The sequence below is a fragment of the Hyperoodon ampullatus genome, assembly GCF_949752795.1.
Source record: "Hyperoodon ampullatus genome assembly, chromosome: 5".
Classification (NCBI taxonomy): domain Eukaryota; kingdom Metazoa; phylum Chordata; class Mammalia; order Artiodactyla; family Ziphiidae; genus Hyperoodon; species Hyperoodon ampullatus.
Genome location: NC_136918.1, coordinates 73,305,661 through 73,323,837, shown reverse-complemented (window position 1 = coordinate 73,323,837; position 18,177 = coordinate 73,305,661). Strand labels below are relative to the sequence as shown.

The 18,177-nt window shown below is 41.8% G+C and overlaps 1 protein-coding gene across 1 annotated transcript in view; it reads right to left on the bottom strand.

The window, feature by feature from the left end:
• COL6A5 (collagen type VI alpha 5 chain) overlaps positions 1 to 18,177 on the bottom strand; it is a gene marked incomplete at both ends in the record, with an annotated part of 109,657 nt that overhangs the window by 61,953 nt on the left and 29,527 nt on the right. The window contains 15 exon segments of the mRNA XM_079705244.1: positions 6 to 59; positions 150 to 194; positions 308 to 334; positions 665 to 736; positions 2,624 to 2,677; positions 5,110 to 5,202; positions 5,786 to 5,791; positions 5,795 to 5,928; positions 9,093 to 9,174; positions 9,286 to 9,626; positions 11,334 to 11,343; positions 11,347 to 11,688; positions 11,694 to 11,908; positions 14,537 to 15,112; positions 17,173 to 17,725. Of these exon segments, the coding sequence (XP_079561370.1) occupies positions 6 to 59; positions 150 to 194; positions 308 to 334; positions 665 to 736; positions 2,624 to 2,677; positions 5,110 to 5,202; positions 5,786 to 5,791; positions 5,795 to 5,928; positions 9,093 to 9,174; positions 9,286 to 9,626; positions 11,334 to 11,343; positions 11,347 to 11,688; positions 11,694 to 11,908; positions 14,537 to 15,112; positions 17,173 to 17,725 (2,604 nt within the window).

Below are 18,177 nucleotides of genomic sequence, written 5' to 3'. Positions count from 1 at the left end.
GTTACCTGGGATCCTGGATCACCCTTTTCTCCCTTTTTCCCAGGAAGCCCATGAAAGCCCTAAAAGAAGACAAGGAAAACAAAATTCCCATTAAAGAAATAGATCAACCTCATGACGATTTTATGGTACTTGAGGAAAAAGGGTTTTACCTCTTCCCCATAGAGTCCATCAATCCCATCGTTTCCATGTTCTCCCTGAAAGACAAAGATGGGCAGCAGTCAGGTCAAGGGAGATCTCTGCCACGTGCTTATCAGTAAACTAAAGCCCATTAGGAAGTGAAATTGGACTGAAGAAGTAACTACAGTACCTTATATCCAGCAAATCCTTTGGCTCCCTGTAAAAGATTAAATATCTCTCACTGGCATGTCAAGGAGAATGTGGATTCACAGTCTGTTGGAGCAGGAAGGGGCTGGCTCCATTAAGAGAGTGATTTTGTATTTCTTTAGTAGCTTCTGGGTTTCCAACCACAAAGAGGTTACATGTGGAATTTAATAATGCTCAAGATTTGAGATGACTAAATAGACTTACTCTGCAGAAGAGGAAACTAACATGTAATTGGAGAAAGGGAAAGTGGGAGGGGGGATGGAAGAGAGAACACAGAAGAGGGAGGGGACAGAGGAGAGATGGAGAGGATGCCATAGAGAATTTAAAATACAATATTTACCTTTCGACTCCACTCCCCTGGACATCCTGCAATCCCTCTATTTCCTTGGGGTCCAGTGTCTCCTTGTCTTCCCTAAGAAAAGGTACCCAAACAGGTATCCAAAGTGACTCTTTTGCCAGAAGCTGCCAGCTGTTTACTTTTCAAGAGTGAAGCCAGAGCAGCTGGACACTCTGAGCTCTAGACAAAGCAAACTCTCCTGCAAATTCATTAATTAACTCTGTTTTTCCCCTCGATTCAGGCATTTTCCCTTCAGGGCTTTCTTACAGATCCAAGATCACACAAAGGTGTGGGATGGGCTCAGTTGCTTCCCTGCCCTTATCAGAAAGCACAGCCAAAGGTTTGAAGTCACTTCACTTCACAGCCACATTCCCAATGCTCCACTGATACATGTTGGCCCTAACATCTTGCCCAGGCCCTTACGCTGGCCTGGAAAACCCAAAATTGCTCACGGCAGAGAAGCAAGTTTGTGCCAGGGGACCAGAACTGAGTAGAAGCAGTTGATAGGAAATGACACTGCCCCAAGCCAGTGCTCATGGGAAGGACCACCAGGTTAAAGATCCCCAAAGTTAGAGCATCCACACAGGGAAGAGCACTCAAGGTCAATGACATGTGCCTCTCCCATTAGTCTGCCTTCTCCCAGGAAATATTTAAATACAGATAAGGGTTAGAATAAAATGAGTCTCAAGAGAAGAACGATATTGTGTTTCCTGAGAGCAGGAACCCCCAACTGTCTCTTCTCCCATTGTGTCCCTGGTGCCTGGTTCAGATCTGGGTGCACAGAAGGTGCTAATGGTTTGCTGTGTGGATAAATACTCATTTAGAAATGAACTTAGTTCTTTCTTTCCAGGTAGGTGAGGGGAGAGATGGTTTTCCTTTTGCTGCTTTGCTTTCTTTATTCTGAGGATTGTTCCCAGTAAAAGCAGGAGGCCTCACCTATGGCCACAGTTGCTGAGAGCCAGCTGTGGGCTCACAGTCAGGCATTGGGTGACACTCTTACCCTCACTCAAACCCTAGCTGGCTCAGTAGGCTCCATGACCCCTCTGCAGGTACAGGGTGGGTAAACTATAGTCTTAGAGGAATTTATAAGTGTTTACAGATGAGGAAACCGAGGGTCAAGAAGTTACATATCTTGTTAAGGTTTCACATCTAGATCAGCCCTTGACTGTCTGATTTGGGAACCTATAATTTTATTTATTTATTTATTTATTTATTTATTTTCAGATCTCAAAAATGATTTTATTATTATTATTTTTTTGAATTTTAGAATTTCATTTATTTTTTTATACAGCAGGTTCTTATTAGTTATCCATTTTATACATATTAGTGTATATATGTCAATCCCAATCTGGAAGCCTATACTTTTAATCACAACTTGCTGTGCAGATAAGGATTCTAAGGGGATGGAGATGCAGGCTGGATGTCTCCTAAGCTTTTCTTATCCCAATGGAGCCACCTAAGTGGTTTCAGTTCCTCCAAATCCATTTTTATAATTTGGTGAACCAAGTGAGAGTTCTGGTTTGGGGGTCAAAGATTGAGATTCGAAAACCACATGTGGCATGGGACCACGACACCATGTTTAGGGGGTGCTTTGCCAGCTTCTATTTCCATGTCCAAAGCACTGGGCTGCAGGTCCAGAGAGAGCCCTTCGCAAATAACCCAGCTTCACTGTGCGCAGGGGCAGGAAAGAGGATGCCCAGCTCACTGCCACCCACAAAATTGTGCCAGGCAAAATGTAGGTGAGCCTGCTCCCTCCTTCTCCCAAATAGTAGGTTTAGCAAGTGCCTCATGATTAAAACAAGGAAAAGGAAAAAAAAAAAAGAAAAGCAACTCATTTCTCCTCCCCCCAAACTACAAAAAATATATAAACAAAACCCCATTTATCCCTTCTGGAAAATAAAGCTTTTTTTATGAAAAAAGGAAATCAGTAAGTATGGCGGGCAGTGTGTCACGAAAACTTACAGGGTCTCCCTCCTCTCCCTTGTGTCCTCTGCTGCCTTTCAGACCTGGAAAACCCTGGGAGGAAAGAGAGAAAATTCGATCTTAATCATCTTCCATCAACTCAAACTTGTTACATTAGGCATTTTAAGCAAGACCCTCCCCCCAACCTGGTTGTGGTTTTTGCAGGTGTGGCTGTGAGTGTGAAGAGAGTCAGACAAGTTCTGGGGCTGGATTTTGTCCTTGTTATTGGCTCTGAAGCCCTCTGTGGAGGTGGCCTCCTGATGCCTACAGGAGGCTGAGTTTGAAATCCAGTGCAGCTCAGGGCTTCAGGGTCAGCCCTGTGCTTGGGAGTGTTGCATGGAGGACAGTGGTGGCCACCAGGACCCTTTCATCAGGCAAACTGATAACATTTCCAAAGAGATCATTTTACTTTCTTCTGCTTGTTTGAGAGTCCAAAAAAGAATAAGCCCTTCTCCAACAACAAGGTTACGCATATTTAAGTTGCTATCATCTCTCCCTCTGCGTTTAACTGCCTCGTGGTTTATTTTTGGCAAGGATTTCCTTTAAGGTTTGCTTTCCTCACCCTCTAACACAGGTCCGCACTGTCTGCTCAGTATACTGGGGAGTTCTGCTCTTGGAATAGAATTCTCGTAACAAGCAACATAATAAGAGACGAAACTGTGTTAAACAAAACACTGTAACTTAGTAAAAAGTCAAGGGGAGGGATAAATTAGGAGTTTGGGATTAACATATACACACTACTGTGTATAAAACAGATAAACAACAAGGACCTAAAGGGAGGTCCTTGATCAATTATCCTTTCACAAGGATGGACAATGCAGCACTGAGGAGCAAGAATCGTGTTTGAGCTCTTAAAATAAAATAGCCCAGACTCCTTTTCATTGTGATATCTAAAATGCATTTGAAAAGTGCATAAAAGTAAATAAAATATAAAGGTACAGCTTAATTATTATGAAGTGAACATCTGTGTCATCACCACCCAGGCCAAGAAATAGGACATGGCTGGTACCCAGACACAGCAGCTACCCAATCACAAACAACTCCCCATCCCTCCCCTGGGAACATACTCCTGCTTTTATGATAATATTTCCTGGACTTAAAAAAAAAAAAAAAACTTCACTACTTAATCATTCATCCCTAGACACTATGGGTTAGTTTTGCCTCTTTTCAAACTTTTTATAAATGAAATCATACCATATGTACTTTTCTGTGTTTTGCTTTTTTTTGGCCATTATTGTGTTTGTAAAATTTATCCCTGTTGTTATGTGTAGCTGTAGTTCATTCATTTTCAATACCTTAGAGCATTCTACTGAATTAAAATACCGTGATATATTTATCTATGCTATTGCTGTGTAATTGATCTTTCATAATCTTTTTTTAAGGGCTATTAATCTGCAGTGCTATGTTCTTTTTGCAGTTCAATCACATATCATTGTTGATGAAGCACAACTTTCCCCACCATTTCTAACACCTCTTGACACCTTTCAAACTGTCTAATGTGCAAAAGTGTAAATTGCAAAGCCAAGGAGCAACACCACCAAGGATACATAAGAGAAAAGGGAGTCATTCTTAATAGTAGCATCAAAAGTGAGCCTTCTGAACCCTCCTACACTGTTGGTGGGAATGTAAATTGGTGCAGCCACTATGGAAAACTGCATGGAGGTTCCTCAAAAAACTAAAAATAGAGTTGCCATATGATTCTGCAATCCCACTCCTGGGCATATATTTGAAAATACTCTAATTCAAAAAGACACATGCACCCCAATGTTCACAGCAGCACTATTCACAGTAGCCAAGACATGGAAGCAACCTAAAAGCCCATCAACAGAGGAGTGGATAAAGAATATGTGGTATATTTATACAATGGAATATTACTCAGCCATAAAAAATGAAATAATGCCATTTGCAGCAACATGGACGGACCCAGAGATTATCAGACCAAGTGAAGTAACTCAGAGAAAGAAAAATATCATGATATCACTTATACATGGAATCTAAGAAATGATACAAATGAATTTATTTACAAAACAGAAATAGACTCAGACATAGAAAACAAACTTATACTACCAAAGGGGAAGGAGGGAAGGGATAAATTAAGAGTATGGGATTAGCTTATACACACTACTATGTATAACATAGAGAAACAACAAGGTCCTACTATATAGTACAGGGAACTATATTCAATATCCCATGAAAAACCATAATGGAAAAGAATATGAAAAAGAATGTCTATATATGTATAACTGAATCACTTTGCTGTATTGTAGAAATTAACATAGCATTATAAATTAATACTTCAATAAAATGTATATTTTAAAAAATGTGAGCCCTTCTGATCTGGCTCCTACACCATAGAAGTCACACAAATGGCCCAAAGTAATTACATCAGCATCAAGCGAAGGTTGCAAACCCAGCTACTCAATCTCAGCTCCACCTACACCAAATCAAAGCCCATTAGGTAAAAGCATGTCACAACTGAATGGCACCTTTAAGGCTTGTGGTCCTCGGATCCCTTGAGGTCCTGGAGTCTGTGAACACTTGCAAAACGTACAGCAGCAAGTCCTCTCCGCAATGTTTCCCTGGAAAAAAGAAAAAATGGGTGAGCAACTATGGTGAGGAACTTCATCACATAAGAACTGAATTGACATAAATCATAATTCACCACCTACAGCCTGTACTGTCTCATTGGGTGAGGGGCTGCAGAGAATAAGAGGTGCTTTTTGACTTAACCCTGAAGAGAGAGCACGAGATCAGTAACTGCACTGGTGACATATCTTTTCCAAGGAAATGACCTCTATTTATAGAAGGGGCACTCACTACACAGATGGCCACAGGCCAGGTGTGCACAAGACTGGTTGGTTCCTAGTTGACAGCTCTTGTTTCCTGGGATTTCAGCAGCATAAACTGTTGGGGGCTTTTGATTTGATTAGGGGTTGGTTGGATTTTAGCTTCCTATGCATTCATTTGGCGAGATGACAAAGGATGAAAGGGCATGGGGAAGCAAAAAACAATGCTCTGGGCTTTCACACTTTTTCATATGTTAAAGACCATGTAACTGAATTTAGGGCAAACAAGGGAATCTTTGGGAATACTCATCAGGATTCCAATTCCAATGTTCCCTGGGCATTTTGAATAATGGGTTTTTTTTCTTCAGCAACTCACCAGATACTATGATACCATATTGCCCAATTCTCTCATTCCAATGGTCAGGTGAATCCTGTAATCAAATCCTTTTCCAAATTCAAAGCTGGAAAACTCATCATGAGAGGTTGAGTTTAGGGAAACCACCAGCAAAGCGTCAAGCCCTAGGCAGTAAATACAACAGATATAAAACCCCAGGAATTGTACACAAAAAAGAAGGAAAGCCCATCTTATTTCCTTTCCAAGAGAAAGGAGTGTTCTTGATACTGAAGAACCCAACAGCGCTTTGCCTGCATCTTCAGTACACACATGAGGCACTGGTTCCTGACCTCGGCATGAAATCTAAGAAATCTTGCAGAAAAACACTAGCAGAAATTGTGTTTAATTCCTCACCACCAATCTTTTTTTTCCAACTTTATTGGAGTATAATTTCTTCACAATGGTGTGTTAGTTTCTGCTTTATAACAAAGTGAATCAGTTATACATATACATCTGTTCCCATAGTCCTTCCATCTTGTATCTCCCTCCCTCCCACCCTCCCTATCCCACCCCTCCAGGCGGTCACAAAGCAACGAGCTGATCTCCCTGTACTATGCGGCTGCTTCCCACTAGCTATCTACCTTACGTTTGGTAGTGTATATATGTCCATGCCTCTCTCTCGCTTTGTCACAGCTTACCCTTCCCCCTCCCCATATCCTCAAGTCCATTCTCAAGTAGGTCTGTGTCTTTATTCCTGTTTTACCCCTAGGTTCTTCATGACATTTTTTTTCTTAAATTCCATATATATGTGTTAGCATACGGTATTTGTCTTTCTCTTTCTGACTTACTTCACTCTGTATGACAGACTCTAGGTCTATCCACCTCATTACAAATAGCTCAATTTCGTTTCTTTTTATGGCTGAGCAATATTCCATTGTATATATGTGCCACATCTTCTTTATCCATTCATCCGATGATGGACACTTAGGTTGTTTCCATCTCTGAGCTATTGTAAATAGAGCTGCAATGAACATTTTGGTACATGACTCTTTTTGAATTATGGTTTTCTCAGGGTATATGCCCAGTAGCCTCACCACCAATCTTAATGCAGTTCTGGGGCATTTGAAAGCAATTTTTTAAGAAATGATATTGTTCAGCTTCAGAGCTCTTCTGAATTTTTTTTTAACATGGTAGTTAGTAACTTTTTTTAATTTATTTTTTTCACCATTTTTAAAAATTGAAGTATAGTTAATTTACAATGTTGTGTTAGTTTCTGGGGCACAGCAGAGTCATTCAGTTATATATATATATATATATATATATATATATATATATATATATATATATATATATATAACAGAATATATATATTTTTTCCATTATAGGTTATTATAAGATATTGAATATAGTCAATATCTGTGCTATACAGTAAGTCCTTGTTGTTCATCTATTTTATACATAGTTGTATGTATGTGTTAATCTCAAACTCCTAATTTATCTCCCCCACCACTATTCCCTTTGATAACCATAAGTTTGTTTTCTATGTCTATGAGTCTATTTGTGTTTTGTAAATAAGTTCATTTGTATCATTTTTTTAGATTCTGCATAAAAGTGATACCATATGATATTTGTACTTCTCTGTCTGATCTCCTTCACTTAGTATGATAATCTATAGGTCCATCCATGTTGCTGCAAATGGCATTATTTCATTCTTTTTTGTGGCTGAGTACTATTCCACTACATATATGTACCACATCTTCTTTATCCATTCATCTGTCGATGGATATTTAGGTTGTTTCCATGTCTTGGCTATTGTAAATAGTGCTGCTATGAACTGAATTTTTCTGAATGTAAATTAATCACAGTAATTTGTAAATTAATCACAAAATTTGTAAATAGAATGTAAATAGCTCTCAAATCATCTCTACTGCCAAACACCCTGGCAGCTGGGTGGGCCCTGGAAGCTTGAGGAATGCCTAGGGTGATTCCAGTCTCAGCTGAACTCCTGGCCATACCCAGGAATTCATTTATTCACCCATTCACTCACTCATTAATTCATTTGCTGGTCCATTTACTCTTTCCCTCCTTTCATTAAACAAATATTTGCTTATTAGGAGCCTATTATGTATTAATCATTGTACCAGGGAGAGGGTCAGGATGCTACAAAAACCTGAAGAAGAAGCTCCTAACTCGGTTTTGGAAGGTCACACAAGGTTTCTGCAAAGGACTGATGTCTAGACTGATCCTAAAGGATGAATGGAAGTTGGTCAAGAGAAAGAACCAGAGAAGGGAGGTGGTGAGAACTTGGGGGAAGCTGAGAGTGGGGAGAGTCCCAGGCAGAAGGAAAGAGGACATGCAAGGGTGGGGAGGGTGAGGTTGAAAAGGACATTGGAGGGAGAATGGAAAAAGTTCTGATGCTGGAACAGAGTGTGAGCAGCCAGGTAAAGCTGAGTGGGAAGTGGGGCCAGATCCTGTAAAGCCTCACAGGCCATATGAAGGAATTTGATATTCTAAGAACAGTGGAAATATATAGTAGGGATTCAAGAAGGGAAGGTGACACAACCAGGACATTTATGGCCCCTGGGAGTTTCCATGGAAGCTGAACACTGGAAGCCACGAGGGCTACACCAAGGAAGCCTCCAATAACATGCCCCACCTGCCAGTCACCTGCCTGCCTCCTGTCTCTGTATGTGACTCTCTGCTTCTGCATTTAGCTCCCAGCTCTTCTGAAACTATGACATGGACAGGGGAGGTATAGTGAGAAGTGCTTTTCAAAATCCATGCTGCAATCTATCCCATGGAAAATCAGACACAATAAGAAGTGTCTTAGGTTCCTAGAAGCAGAATCTGAGACAGGAATCTGTGTGTAAGTGGCTTACAGAGGGAGAGAGAGAAGCAGGAAAGGGAAGGGGAGGTTGTGAGCAAGGATGTGTCTCAGTAAAGTCCTCACCTGGGTCTGATTTCTGAGGGTCCCTGGAGTGTAGGCTGTACCAGAGTTGACCCACTTCAGGCAAGAGTGCTGGGTTTCTGTATCCCTCTGCAATAATTACCCCTGCTCCCATCCCTCAGGCGGGATGTGTGACCCCAACCTCCATTCCAAGCATCAGGTCACTGTTGGGGTCAGTCAAGGGCACACATCTATAGAAGATCACAGGTATAAGAACTTGGCTGTAGCATTTGCAGCCTTTGGGGGATAAGTGGGCAGCTGGTCAAGGGGGTTTGGGCAGGACACTAGCAGCAGTTGCTTCAAATGGCCAGGCAAATCCCAAATTCCAGAGCACCCTAGTAGGTACAGACTTGTTCAGCAGATTCCATGCTTCATCATTTACTTTTTCAATTTCAACTTTACCTGCTTCTCTGAGCCTGTCCGATTTATCTTCAAGCATTATTTTTCTTTCACCCCCAAGACCATCTGAAAAGATGAGTAATACCTGGAGAAAGAGGAAAGCATAGAATGGGGTGACATGAGAACAAAACATATAACTGGGAGGGAGAAACCAATACAAGAGCATAGAGATGGGAGCTAGAATGTGTCACAGATATTGTCCTCGGGATGCAGAGGTATCCTTAAACGTGTCCCAGATGGACTGCACGAACTGTGCATTCAGGTGAGTTGGCCCGTTGACAGTGACTTGCAGTAGGCTGTCAAATATTGTTTCCTGGTAGATTTGGAACTTGGCGGGGAATTTCTGGTCACTGTTCACCTTAAAGGCCACACTCACCTGTACCTCTGTGCCTGCCCTGCAGCTCACACCCCTGAGGGAGGTAATGTCCTCTAAGATGCCTGGGAGGTATGATTCCAGCCGGGGGTGGCCATGGAACAACGACTGCCCCAGCAGGTGAGTGGAAATGTCGAAGCTGACCACTATGTCCAGAAAGCAGTCTGGAGACCAAGGGAAATAAGGCCAAATTAATGAACAGACAGGAGCAAGGAAGGGCAGATGGGTCAGGAAAAGGGGAAGCAGTCATGGTCTAGGGCTAGAGGGTCTCTAGGACCCAAAAGTGTCCAAGAAGGAAAATACTGGCTGCTCGGTCAACATGTAGCACAGGTTCACCCTCCCCCTCCCCACCCTTGCATGTCCCATTCAAATGTTACATGTTTCAGTAACTGTTTGAAGTCTAATCATGGTTTAGTCTTATTCTCAGTGGCTGGCCTCGTGTGTGTGTGTGCGCGTGTGTGTGCATATTTTCTTCTTTTAATGATGACATATTATGATGCATATAATTATAACATATTAAACATTTCAATTGTCCTTAGAGTTTATTTAATCCAGAGGCCACCAACTCAGTTGGCGGCAAAGGCCGGGAGGGTAATGTCAACGAGTCAAGTGGGCAGGGAATGAGAAAATGAACGCAGAGCAACGACACATCTGTTCACCGTTCAGTTCCAGCTGAGAGTAGCCATGTGGGAAACGGGGCCTAATGTGGTTACGTTGTCTGATTTTTCAAAAAGAAACCTGAAATCTGCATTTTAATACAATATCTCCAGTTTGTAAAAGTTATCAATTAATTAAGAAGCTGTCAACACCAAATAGGACAAACCCAATTCAGCTACAAGTTGCCACTTGGTCACCCCTGACCCTGTCCAGTTGCTCATTTTACACAGGAGGAGATGGTCATGCATGGAGGTTGCTGTTGCTGAACCAGAGTGGGAACCCTGGCATTCTGATTCCAGTCCCGGGCTCCTCCACCACTGTCATCTGCCCCCAGTGAGCACCCCAATGGAGAGCTTGGAAAAACCAATGTGTTTTGTAAAAGAAGTTGCTTCCATCATAACGAGTCTATAAACAGAAGCACTCTGGGGAATTTCTGCCTGTTGTGCAAATTCCACAAAATATTAGCCTTCACTGTTGCTCTGTCCTCCCAACTCTCAGCCTCAAGTGTACAGAACCTGAGTCCCACGCGGCAACTCTCAGCTGGAGCTGAAAAATGACATCCTCATCAGGTGATCCGTGGCTCTGCGTTCATTTTCTTCACTCCCTGCCCACTTGACTCACTTCCATGACCCACCCGGCCTTTGTAGCCATCAGCATTGGTGAACTCTGGAAATTAAATAATCCCCAAGGACAACTCAAATCTTTACTATGTTATGATTATATGAATGCCATCATTCAAAGAAGAAAATGTACAGATGTGTGCTGACACATCTGACACAGATGGACCACACACACACACACATGCGCACTGAATCCCTTACAAGATGGTTTAACAAAGTTAAAATAGGAAAATGTCCAATCAGCAAATATTTATTTTACTTACTTCCTGTGGGATGCAGGGCATTGCTCTAGGACTTCCAGAAGCAGAGAGGGTAGAAATAGGAGGCTGAGTTCCAGGTGTTAGAGGAGTATAACCACTGGATTACATTAGGGGGCAGGGCTGACCAGGGGACACAACCCAGGGCCTCCTCCAGCCTCTGCACCCTTTCCCTGTCTCTGAAGGAGGCTGACCGATCTCGATTTCTGGAAACAGAGGAGATGTCTATTCTCACCACACACGTGTTCTGCTGGACTCACCCACAAACACCTTGGGAAATGGACAACTGGGAAGCTGCAATCAAATAATAACAAAGAAAGAGAAAGGGAGCACTCACTGGTTTTCCCTCAACTCTGGCAGATTTCACGGACCATTCTTTTTTTCACATCCACATTCTTTAGTTTATCAAAGTCTTTAAAAGTGATGATTTTTTCAGAATTGCCCGTTATCGACAAGAGCTGTTCCTTATAAACATCTCCTATGCCCAAAGCCAGAATGCAAATGCCACCTTCTCTCAGGGTCTTCGCTGCTTCTGCCACATCATAGCGGGGACCCCCAGATGTGATAACCACCAAAGTCTGAGGGACACCAGCCTTCCTTCTCCCACCAGTGGATTGCTCAAACATAACGCTCACTTGTTTCAGGGCCAAGTCCATTCGTGGAAGCCCGTTGCTCTTCGTCATAGTTTGAATTCAGACTTCCACTGGGTTTTAGTCAGAAAGTTTTGCAACTCAATAATTTCTTGGTAGTGGTTCCCAAATTGTGCTATCCCAATTTTCATCCTTTGAGACTGAATGTCAAAATTATCAATTAAGTCTGACAAGAAAGTTGTCATGGTAACAAAGTCTGAATCAGATACCATGTCAGAGCCATCACAAAAGAAAATCACATCGGCTTCTTGAATGTTACAGACTGAAGTTGAAAAAATAAATCAGTTACTGTTCTTGTGAGTCATTCTAAGTTTTCCCTTTGTTCAAATATTTAAATTGCTTTATGAAATCCTCACTTTCATGGCAAATTGAGATAAGGTAACAGACGAGAGAACCACGATTGGCCCTCAAAGAGAAGAAAAAATAGTGGGGACGAGAAAGCTAAAAGACTTTGTTTCAAATTTTAATTAATTACATGATTCATTTGAAAGGACACTGAACACTACTCTGAGAAAGAAAGTAAGATGTTTGACTAGGTTGAATATATTCTTTAAAAAGTCATTACAAAGGCTTGAACTCCCTTCAACATACCCATACTGGAACGTTCACCCAAGTCAAGTACCACTGTACTATTATTAGTAATCCTGTTACTATTAATGCTACCATTTTACATTTGTGTTGAAAATTATCATTTTAAAAACCTGTTTAGCATACAATAATGGTTAGTATTCATGATCACCTTGTGAGGAATTATTCTGTTTGTTAGGTAAAGAAATGGAATTCAGAGGTTAAGTAAGTTGCCTCAGAATACGCAATTACTATGCAGAGGAGCTGGTACCTAGGTCCCTTTTATCCTTAAATCCAGCACTTTTTTATATTACAAATTGTTTTAATAATATCATAACCCAAATATTAAAATTTCATGGACAAGTGTTAATAAACAGGGTACAGGGTCATCTCCCTGAAGTCCAGTGTGAAATGGTCCATAACCAAGGGATGATGCTCGGTTCCCTTCAAATGCGAAGGCTGGGATGGGGCAGCACTAAAGTGATCACTGAAGGTAACTGAGACGACGGAGCATGCATCACTGACTTCTACTGCCTGCTCTGCTTTCCCCCCTTTCTTTCTCAGCTGTGCCTCCCTAATAAACTTCTTGCATCCCAAACTCCATCTCAGCATGTACTCCAAAAAGACAGGTGTGGGAGATGAGAAGAAAGCAGTCCCCATATTCCTAGGAAAAGACTGTAGTCCTAGTAATGTCCTAGATTTGGTGAGGACCCAGTGATAAAAAAAGCCCAAGCCTGCCCAAGGAGCTCGTAGTCTTGTGATGGGTACAGGTAATGAAACAGCAAGTATGTGTTAAGTGCTACCACCAGGAGAAATAGAAGGTGCAGGAGTTGAGGACCACGGTGGGGACACTGCCAGGTGCTGGGTCAGGAAACTGGCAAACAAAGGCTGGATGTGACAGACAAGCTAGGTGCAGCCAAGGGAAGTGGCAGGCTCGTGGTGGGTAGAATGATGCATGCAAAGATGGAGGAATTTCAGGATGATGGGAAAGACTGTGAAATGGGGGACAGGAGATGAAGTGGGAGATGTCAGCAGGGGCTACGTGGATCACAGGAGTTTAGAAACTGTAACCTGTGAGCAGATCAGTGACACAGCCCATTGTGTATCAGAAAGATCACTCCGTGTTAAGGATGGTCTGGAAGGGAGCAGGACAGATGGCAAGGGTGGGAGTCTAGGGAAGGACCAGACAGGTGCAAGAATTGAGCTGGCCCCACTCCCTTGGGAAAAGTCATGTTTTCTTAAATACCATTATTCAGTATCTGAAACCAAGAAGCTGAATTTATTGCTTACTTAAGTAAAGTAGAGCTGTGGAGATCAGAAGTAGTTTCACCCAGCCTAGCAAATGCTGGTCCGACACAGCATATGGGGGGAGGTTTTGTTTGGGGCTGGACTATTTCACAGAGATGAGAGTGAGTTAATGTCAGTCATAGAAACATGATTTGTGTTGGACACAAAAGTAGGTTTCAAACTGGTAGAGAGGAAGGAAGGGAGGAGGAAAAGAAAAAGAGAAGGAAGTCAGAAGAAGGGAGGGAAGAGGAAAGAAGAAACGAAGTTAGCTGGTTGACTGATGCATCTGCCATGTCGGGAGGCCTGGGTTAATATCTCGCCAGGATTCCAGCCTTCCAAGGAGGCACAGAGATCTCCTAGATGACTTGTCAATATCTGCTGCTTTGAGGTCAGGTGGCAAATCTCACCCTTTCCTCCCTCAGATGTGATGCCTCCAGCCCCTCCTGCCCCGGGGTATCTCATGGATCAGCTTTGGCCCCTTCCCTACTGGTTCCTAGCAGCCAGTCTCTATTACCCCATTCCTGGCCTTTATCCAGAAAAGTTCACTATACCACTTGGACTTCCAATGGCCCTACAGGATGCCGACAATCCCATTTAGAGGCCCCTGGAACTTTGAAGACAAAAGTCTATCTGTTTAAACCATGAAACTCTCCACTTGAGTTTGGCCTGAAACTGATACCGAGTAGTTGCACTTGGGGCCATTAAGCAAACGGGCAGCACAGGCAGCCGTGAAATGAGGAAAGGTGAATATTGCCCTAAGAAGAGTCCTTTCTGCCAAGAAAAAGGAAACAGGGAGGCCAGATAGCAAGGACTGCTTCTGAAACCTTCTTGTATAATGTCTTCAGTATGGTGGCAAAGGACCTTTAGACTCTTGCTTAATCAATAATGCATTTCTTTCAGAGATGAGAAAAACTGGTAGCCTGAGCAGAGAAATGTTCATCCTGTGACACCCAGGTAATGGGAAGCCAAGTTATCATATATTTTTTGTGTAAACTTGTATTGCTATCCCTGTAGAAACTTTAACAGCCCAACTTACCCTCTTGTGCATTGGTACACATACTATCTTGCAGAGGCAGGTAAATATCTTTCAGTTTGTTGAAATTACTGACGTGGATAGTATAGCTTTTATTCCCTGCCATAGTCTCCAGTTCTTCTTGGTCAGCCTTTCCTACACCCACTGCATAGATGATGATGCCTTTGGCTTTTAATTTTGAAGCCATGTCACTGAGCTGATTTCGGTCATGGGATACCCCATCTGTGATGATGATCAGCATCTGCTTCACGTTTTGTTTGAGACGGCTGCCATGTTCCTCCATGAACATGTTGTTTGCATGCTGCAGAGTCCTGGCAGTGAAGGTATTCCCTTCCGCATCCCTGGGCCTCCTCAGATGCTCGATGATGGCTGATCTGTTTGAGTACGTATTGAGGTAGAAGAGAACCTCAGGATGATCTGAGTATCTGAGTGCTCCAAACTGAACTCTGTCCGGGCCAACATCTGATTTCTTCACCAAATGGATAGTGACGTTGATCATGCTTTCTTGGTCTTGGGGAAGGATGCTGCCTGAATGGTCCAGCACAAACACAATGTCTAACTGTCTAATCCTTTTACAATCTGAAAGGAGAAGAGAGCAGGCATCACAAACTTTCTGCTGTGTGTTTTGCACAGACAGACTAGAAGGGAAGAAACTATGTTTGCCACATCCCTCCCAAGTGCCAGATACTGTACTTCACTTAGGTACTGTTGCCATTTTAAAGAGAAAGAATTTGAGGGCTGAGAGATGTACAACTTGCCCATATCATGATTCCAAGGACACTGGCACCCTTATCTATATAACTCCATGATCAGATTGGTGCTCCTCACGCCTCCTGACTCTATTCTGCTAAATTTCATCGGGTCGTGCAACACCTTTTGCTAAGCAGGCTTTCAACTGGAAGGGAATGTCAGAAGGTAATTCAATGTAGTATAGTGGTGAGACACGATCAATGTTTGCCAGACTGGCCTGTAGTTTTGAAAGGGTCAGGGGCTCAGTGGATAAACTTGGAGTTTCATCCTGCTCCTTCAGGCTCCAGCTGTCTCCTCATTTTCTAGTAGAGAAAATTTCCCATGTGCACCATGCCTCTTTGTATTTATACGTATTCCTTCCCCTGACTTCTCAAACTGGAACCCAGAAAAGCCCACGTAGGGGGAGAGCTAAGTCTCCTGTCACCTCACCCCAGCCCCAAGCCCTCTTCCACATTAGAAGCCAAGCAACCACTCTGGCTCAGTCTCCAAAGTGTGAGCTTGTTTCCACTCTTTTCCTTCCCTAAGTAACTTAAGCACATGCTTCCCAAAGGTTCACCCTCCACCTGCCTATCTTACCTCCAATCCTTATTTCTGGCAATGAGGCCTCAAAATTTCAAGTCTCATCCAATGTGGATGAGCCCAGGCTATGTCAGAAAAAAAACCCAGTGTGATTTGGTGACTACTCATAACTTGATAAATATTTATGAACTGATCTAATGTATGAGTCAGCTAAAACTTCACCTCTTGCTATAGACAGGGTCTCCACAAACATTACATTTCTCAAAATGAAGAAAGGCCAGAAAGAGCCCTTTGGATTTCAAAGGTGGGGCCGTGGCCTTAAGGTAAGCCTTTCTTAGAATGTCTCCACAATCCCAAGAGTTTGGGAATCACTGCCATTCTTGGAGGAAGAAAAAAATTTCCAGTTAAGCTGTTGCAAGAGAAATCTTAGAGCTATTGCCTAAAGCTCAGAGTTTATACTAAGACATCTTATTTGTTAACTTTCTGAAATTTTGAAACACATAATCCTGAAGAACGAAGTCCAAAGGAGGCCTCTGTTGCCAGAGGAACAATATACAATTACTAATGTTTTGGTTTGTTCCCTTAGTTGTATCCAAAACACAGATAACAACAGCACGTGGTAGATTTAAAAGTTAACCTTACATGTGGATTTATAGCAAGATCTTACTCGAGTCATTAAAATTGATGGGCTCAAACTGAAGGTTGCTCAATTCAATTTGAAAAGGATTACAGTTTGTCAGATAAAAGTGATGACCTCAAGCAATTGTTTTAAGAAAAGTAGCAAATTAAAAATTTCCAAAGGGATAGACAGACGAACAGCTGATACATGATACTTAGGCGATAGAGAGTAAGAGAATAATGTGAAGTAATGAAAATATACACTATAACTTTAAAATACAGAGGATTTTTGTTGGGGGGATGCTGTGCTTAGGATATTGGTTTTAATTTAACTAAGAGGAAGATGAATTTGTATTTCTATTTACTGCTTAACAATGGTTATAGGTAGCCAAGAAACAATTTGGGGAATTATTTGGGATTAAAAATTGGCTCTGGAAAATCTAGGTATGCAGGTACTAAAGAGTTGGAAATTTAATGTAAAATTCTGAGACCTTTTTGGAATATATTTAAAGTCATTAAAATCAGAGTACATTTTGCCAAATTAGTTGACAAAACTTTTATTCTAGAATATGCCTTGGTATTTCGTATATATGTTCCTGAGGTCATGGGTATTTTAACATAGCATAGATAAGACCAAAATGTAATACCAAAGTCCAGTTGGAGGCCATGCCCAGTGTCCAAGTCACTGTTCACCCCATTATAAAGTCAACAGCTCACACCCTTGAGTCCTGCAGGATAACAGGGTCACTTACCATGAAGAGCACACACGTGGAAGATGAGTTTACTCTCTATTGCCTTTAGATCATCGAAGTTCTCAACTTGGAAGACCAGGCTGCCGTCCCCACTGATCTCCTCCAGGTGAGCTCTATTGGCCCCGTACACCCCCACAGAGAAGATGATCACACCTTTGTCCCGAAGAGATTTTGCAGGGTCTATCACATCATCTTGGGCTTCTCCATCAGTGATGAGGATGAGAAACTTTTTGACCATTGAACGGCCCCCCTTGGGCTCAGTGAAGTATGGATCCACAAAGGTTAGTGCACTTCCAGTAAAAGTGTTTTGGCTGATGGGAGACATTCTGTTTATTGCATCAGAAATTTCTTTTTGTGTATAGTATTTATCCAGCTGGAATTCTTCCCTCTTATAATCACTGAATTGAATGACACCAATTCGGGTTTTGTCTGGGCCAATCTGAACCTCAGCTAACAGGTTTTTCATGAAGGTTTTCATTTCCCCAAAATTTTCAGATCCTATACTGCTAGAACCATCCACCAGAAACATGATATCGAACTTCATGTATTCACATCCTGCATGTAATCAAAAAGACCAGAAATAAACCAGGTTGGAATTGTCCTCAGAATGTATAAAAGACAGTAAAGGAGAAATAAATCCTTTAATCAGAAAACATCTAAAATTAACTCAAGCAATTTCCATTGCATTTGAAAATTTTATCTGCTTCTTTTGTAGAAGCCTGCTGACTATAACCCTAAATCAGAAATTCATTGAAGATTACCTAAGAAGTTTTAGAGAAGAAATGCAACTTCAAAAGTATTTATTCATTCACTCACTTATGCATATATGCATTATGCATTTATTTATTCATAATTTTCGAAGTTTATGAAATAGAAAGCATCAGGTCATGCATTAAAGATGCAATGGTGATCAAAAAAGAAGGACAGAGAAAAGTAAGCAATTTTTGGCACTAATATGACTAATATGTCAGGGTTTTATGTATATTCTTGAAACACAAAATTCCA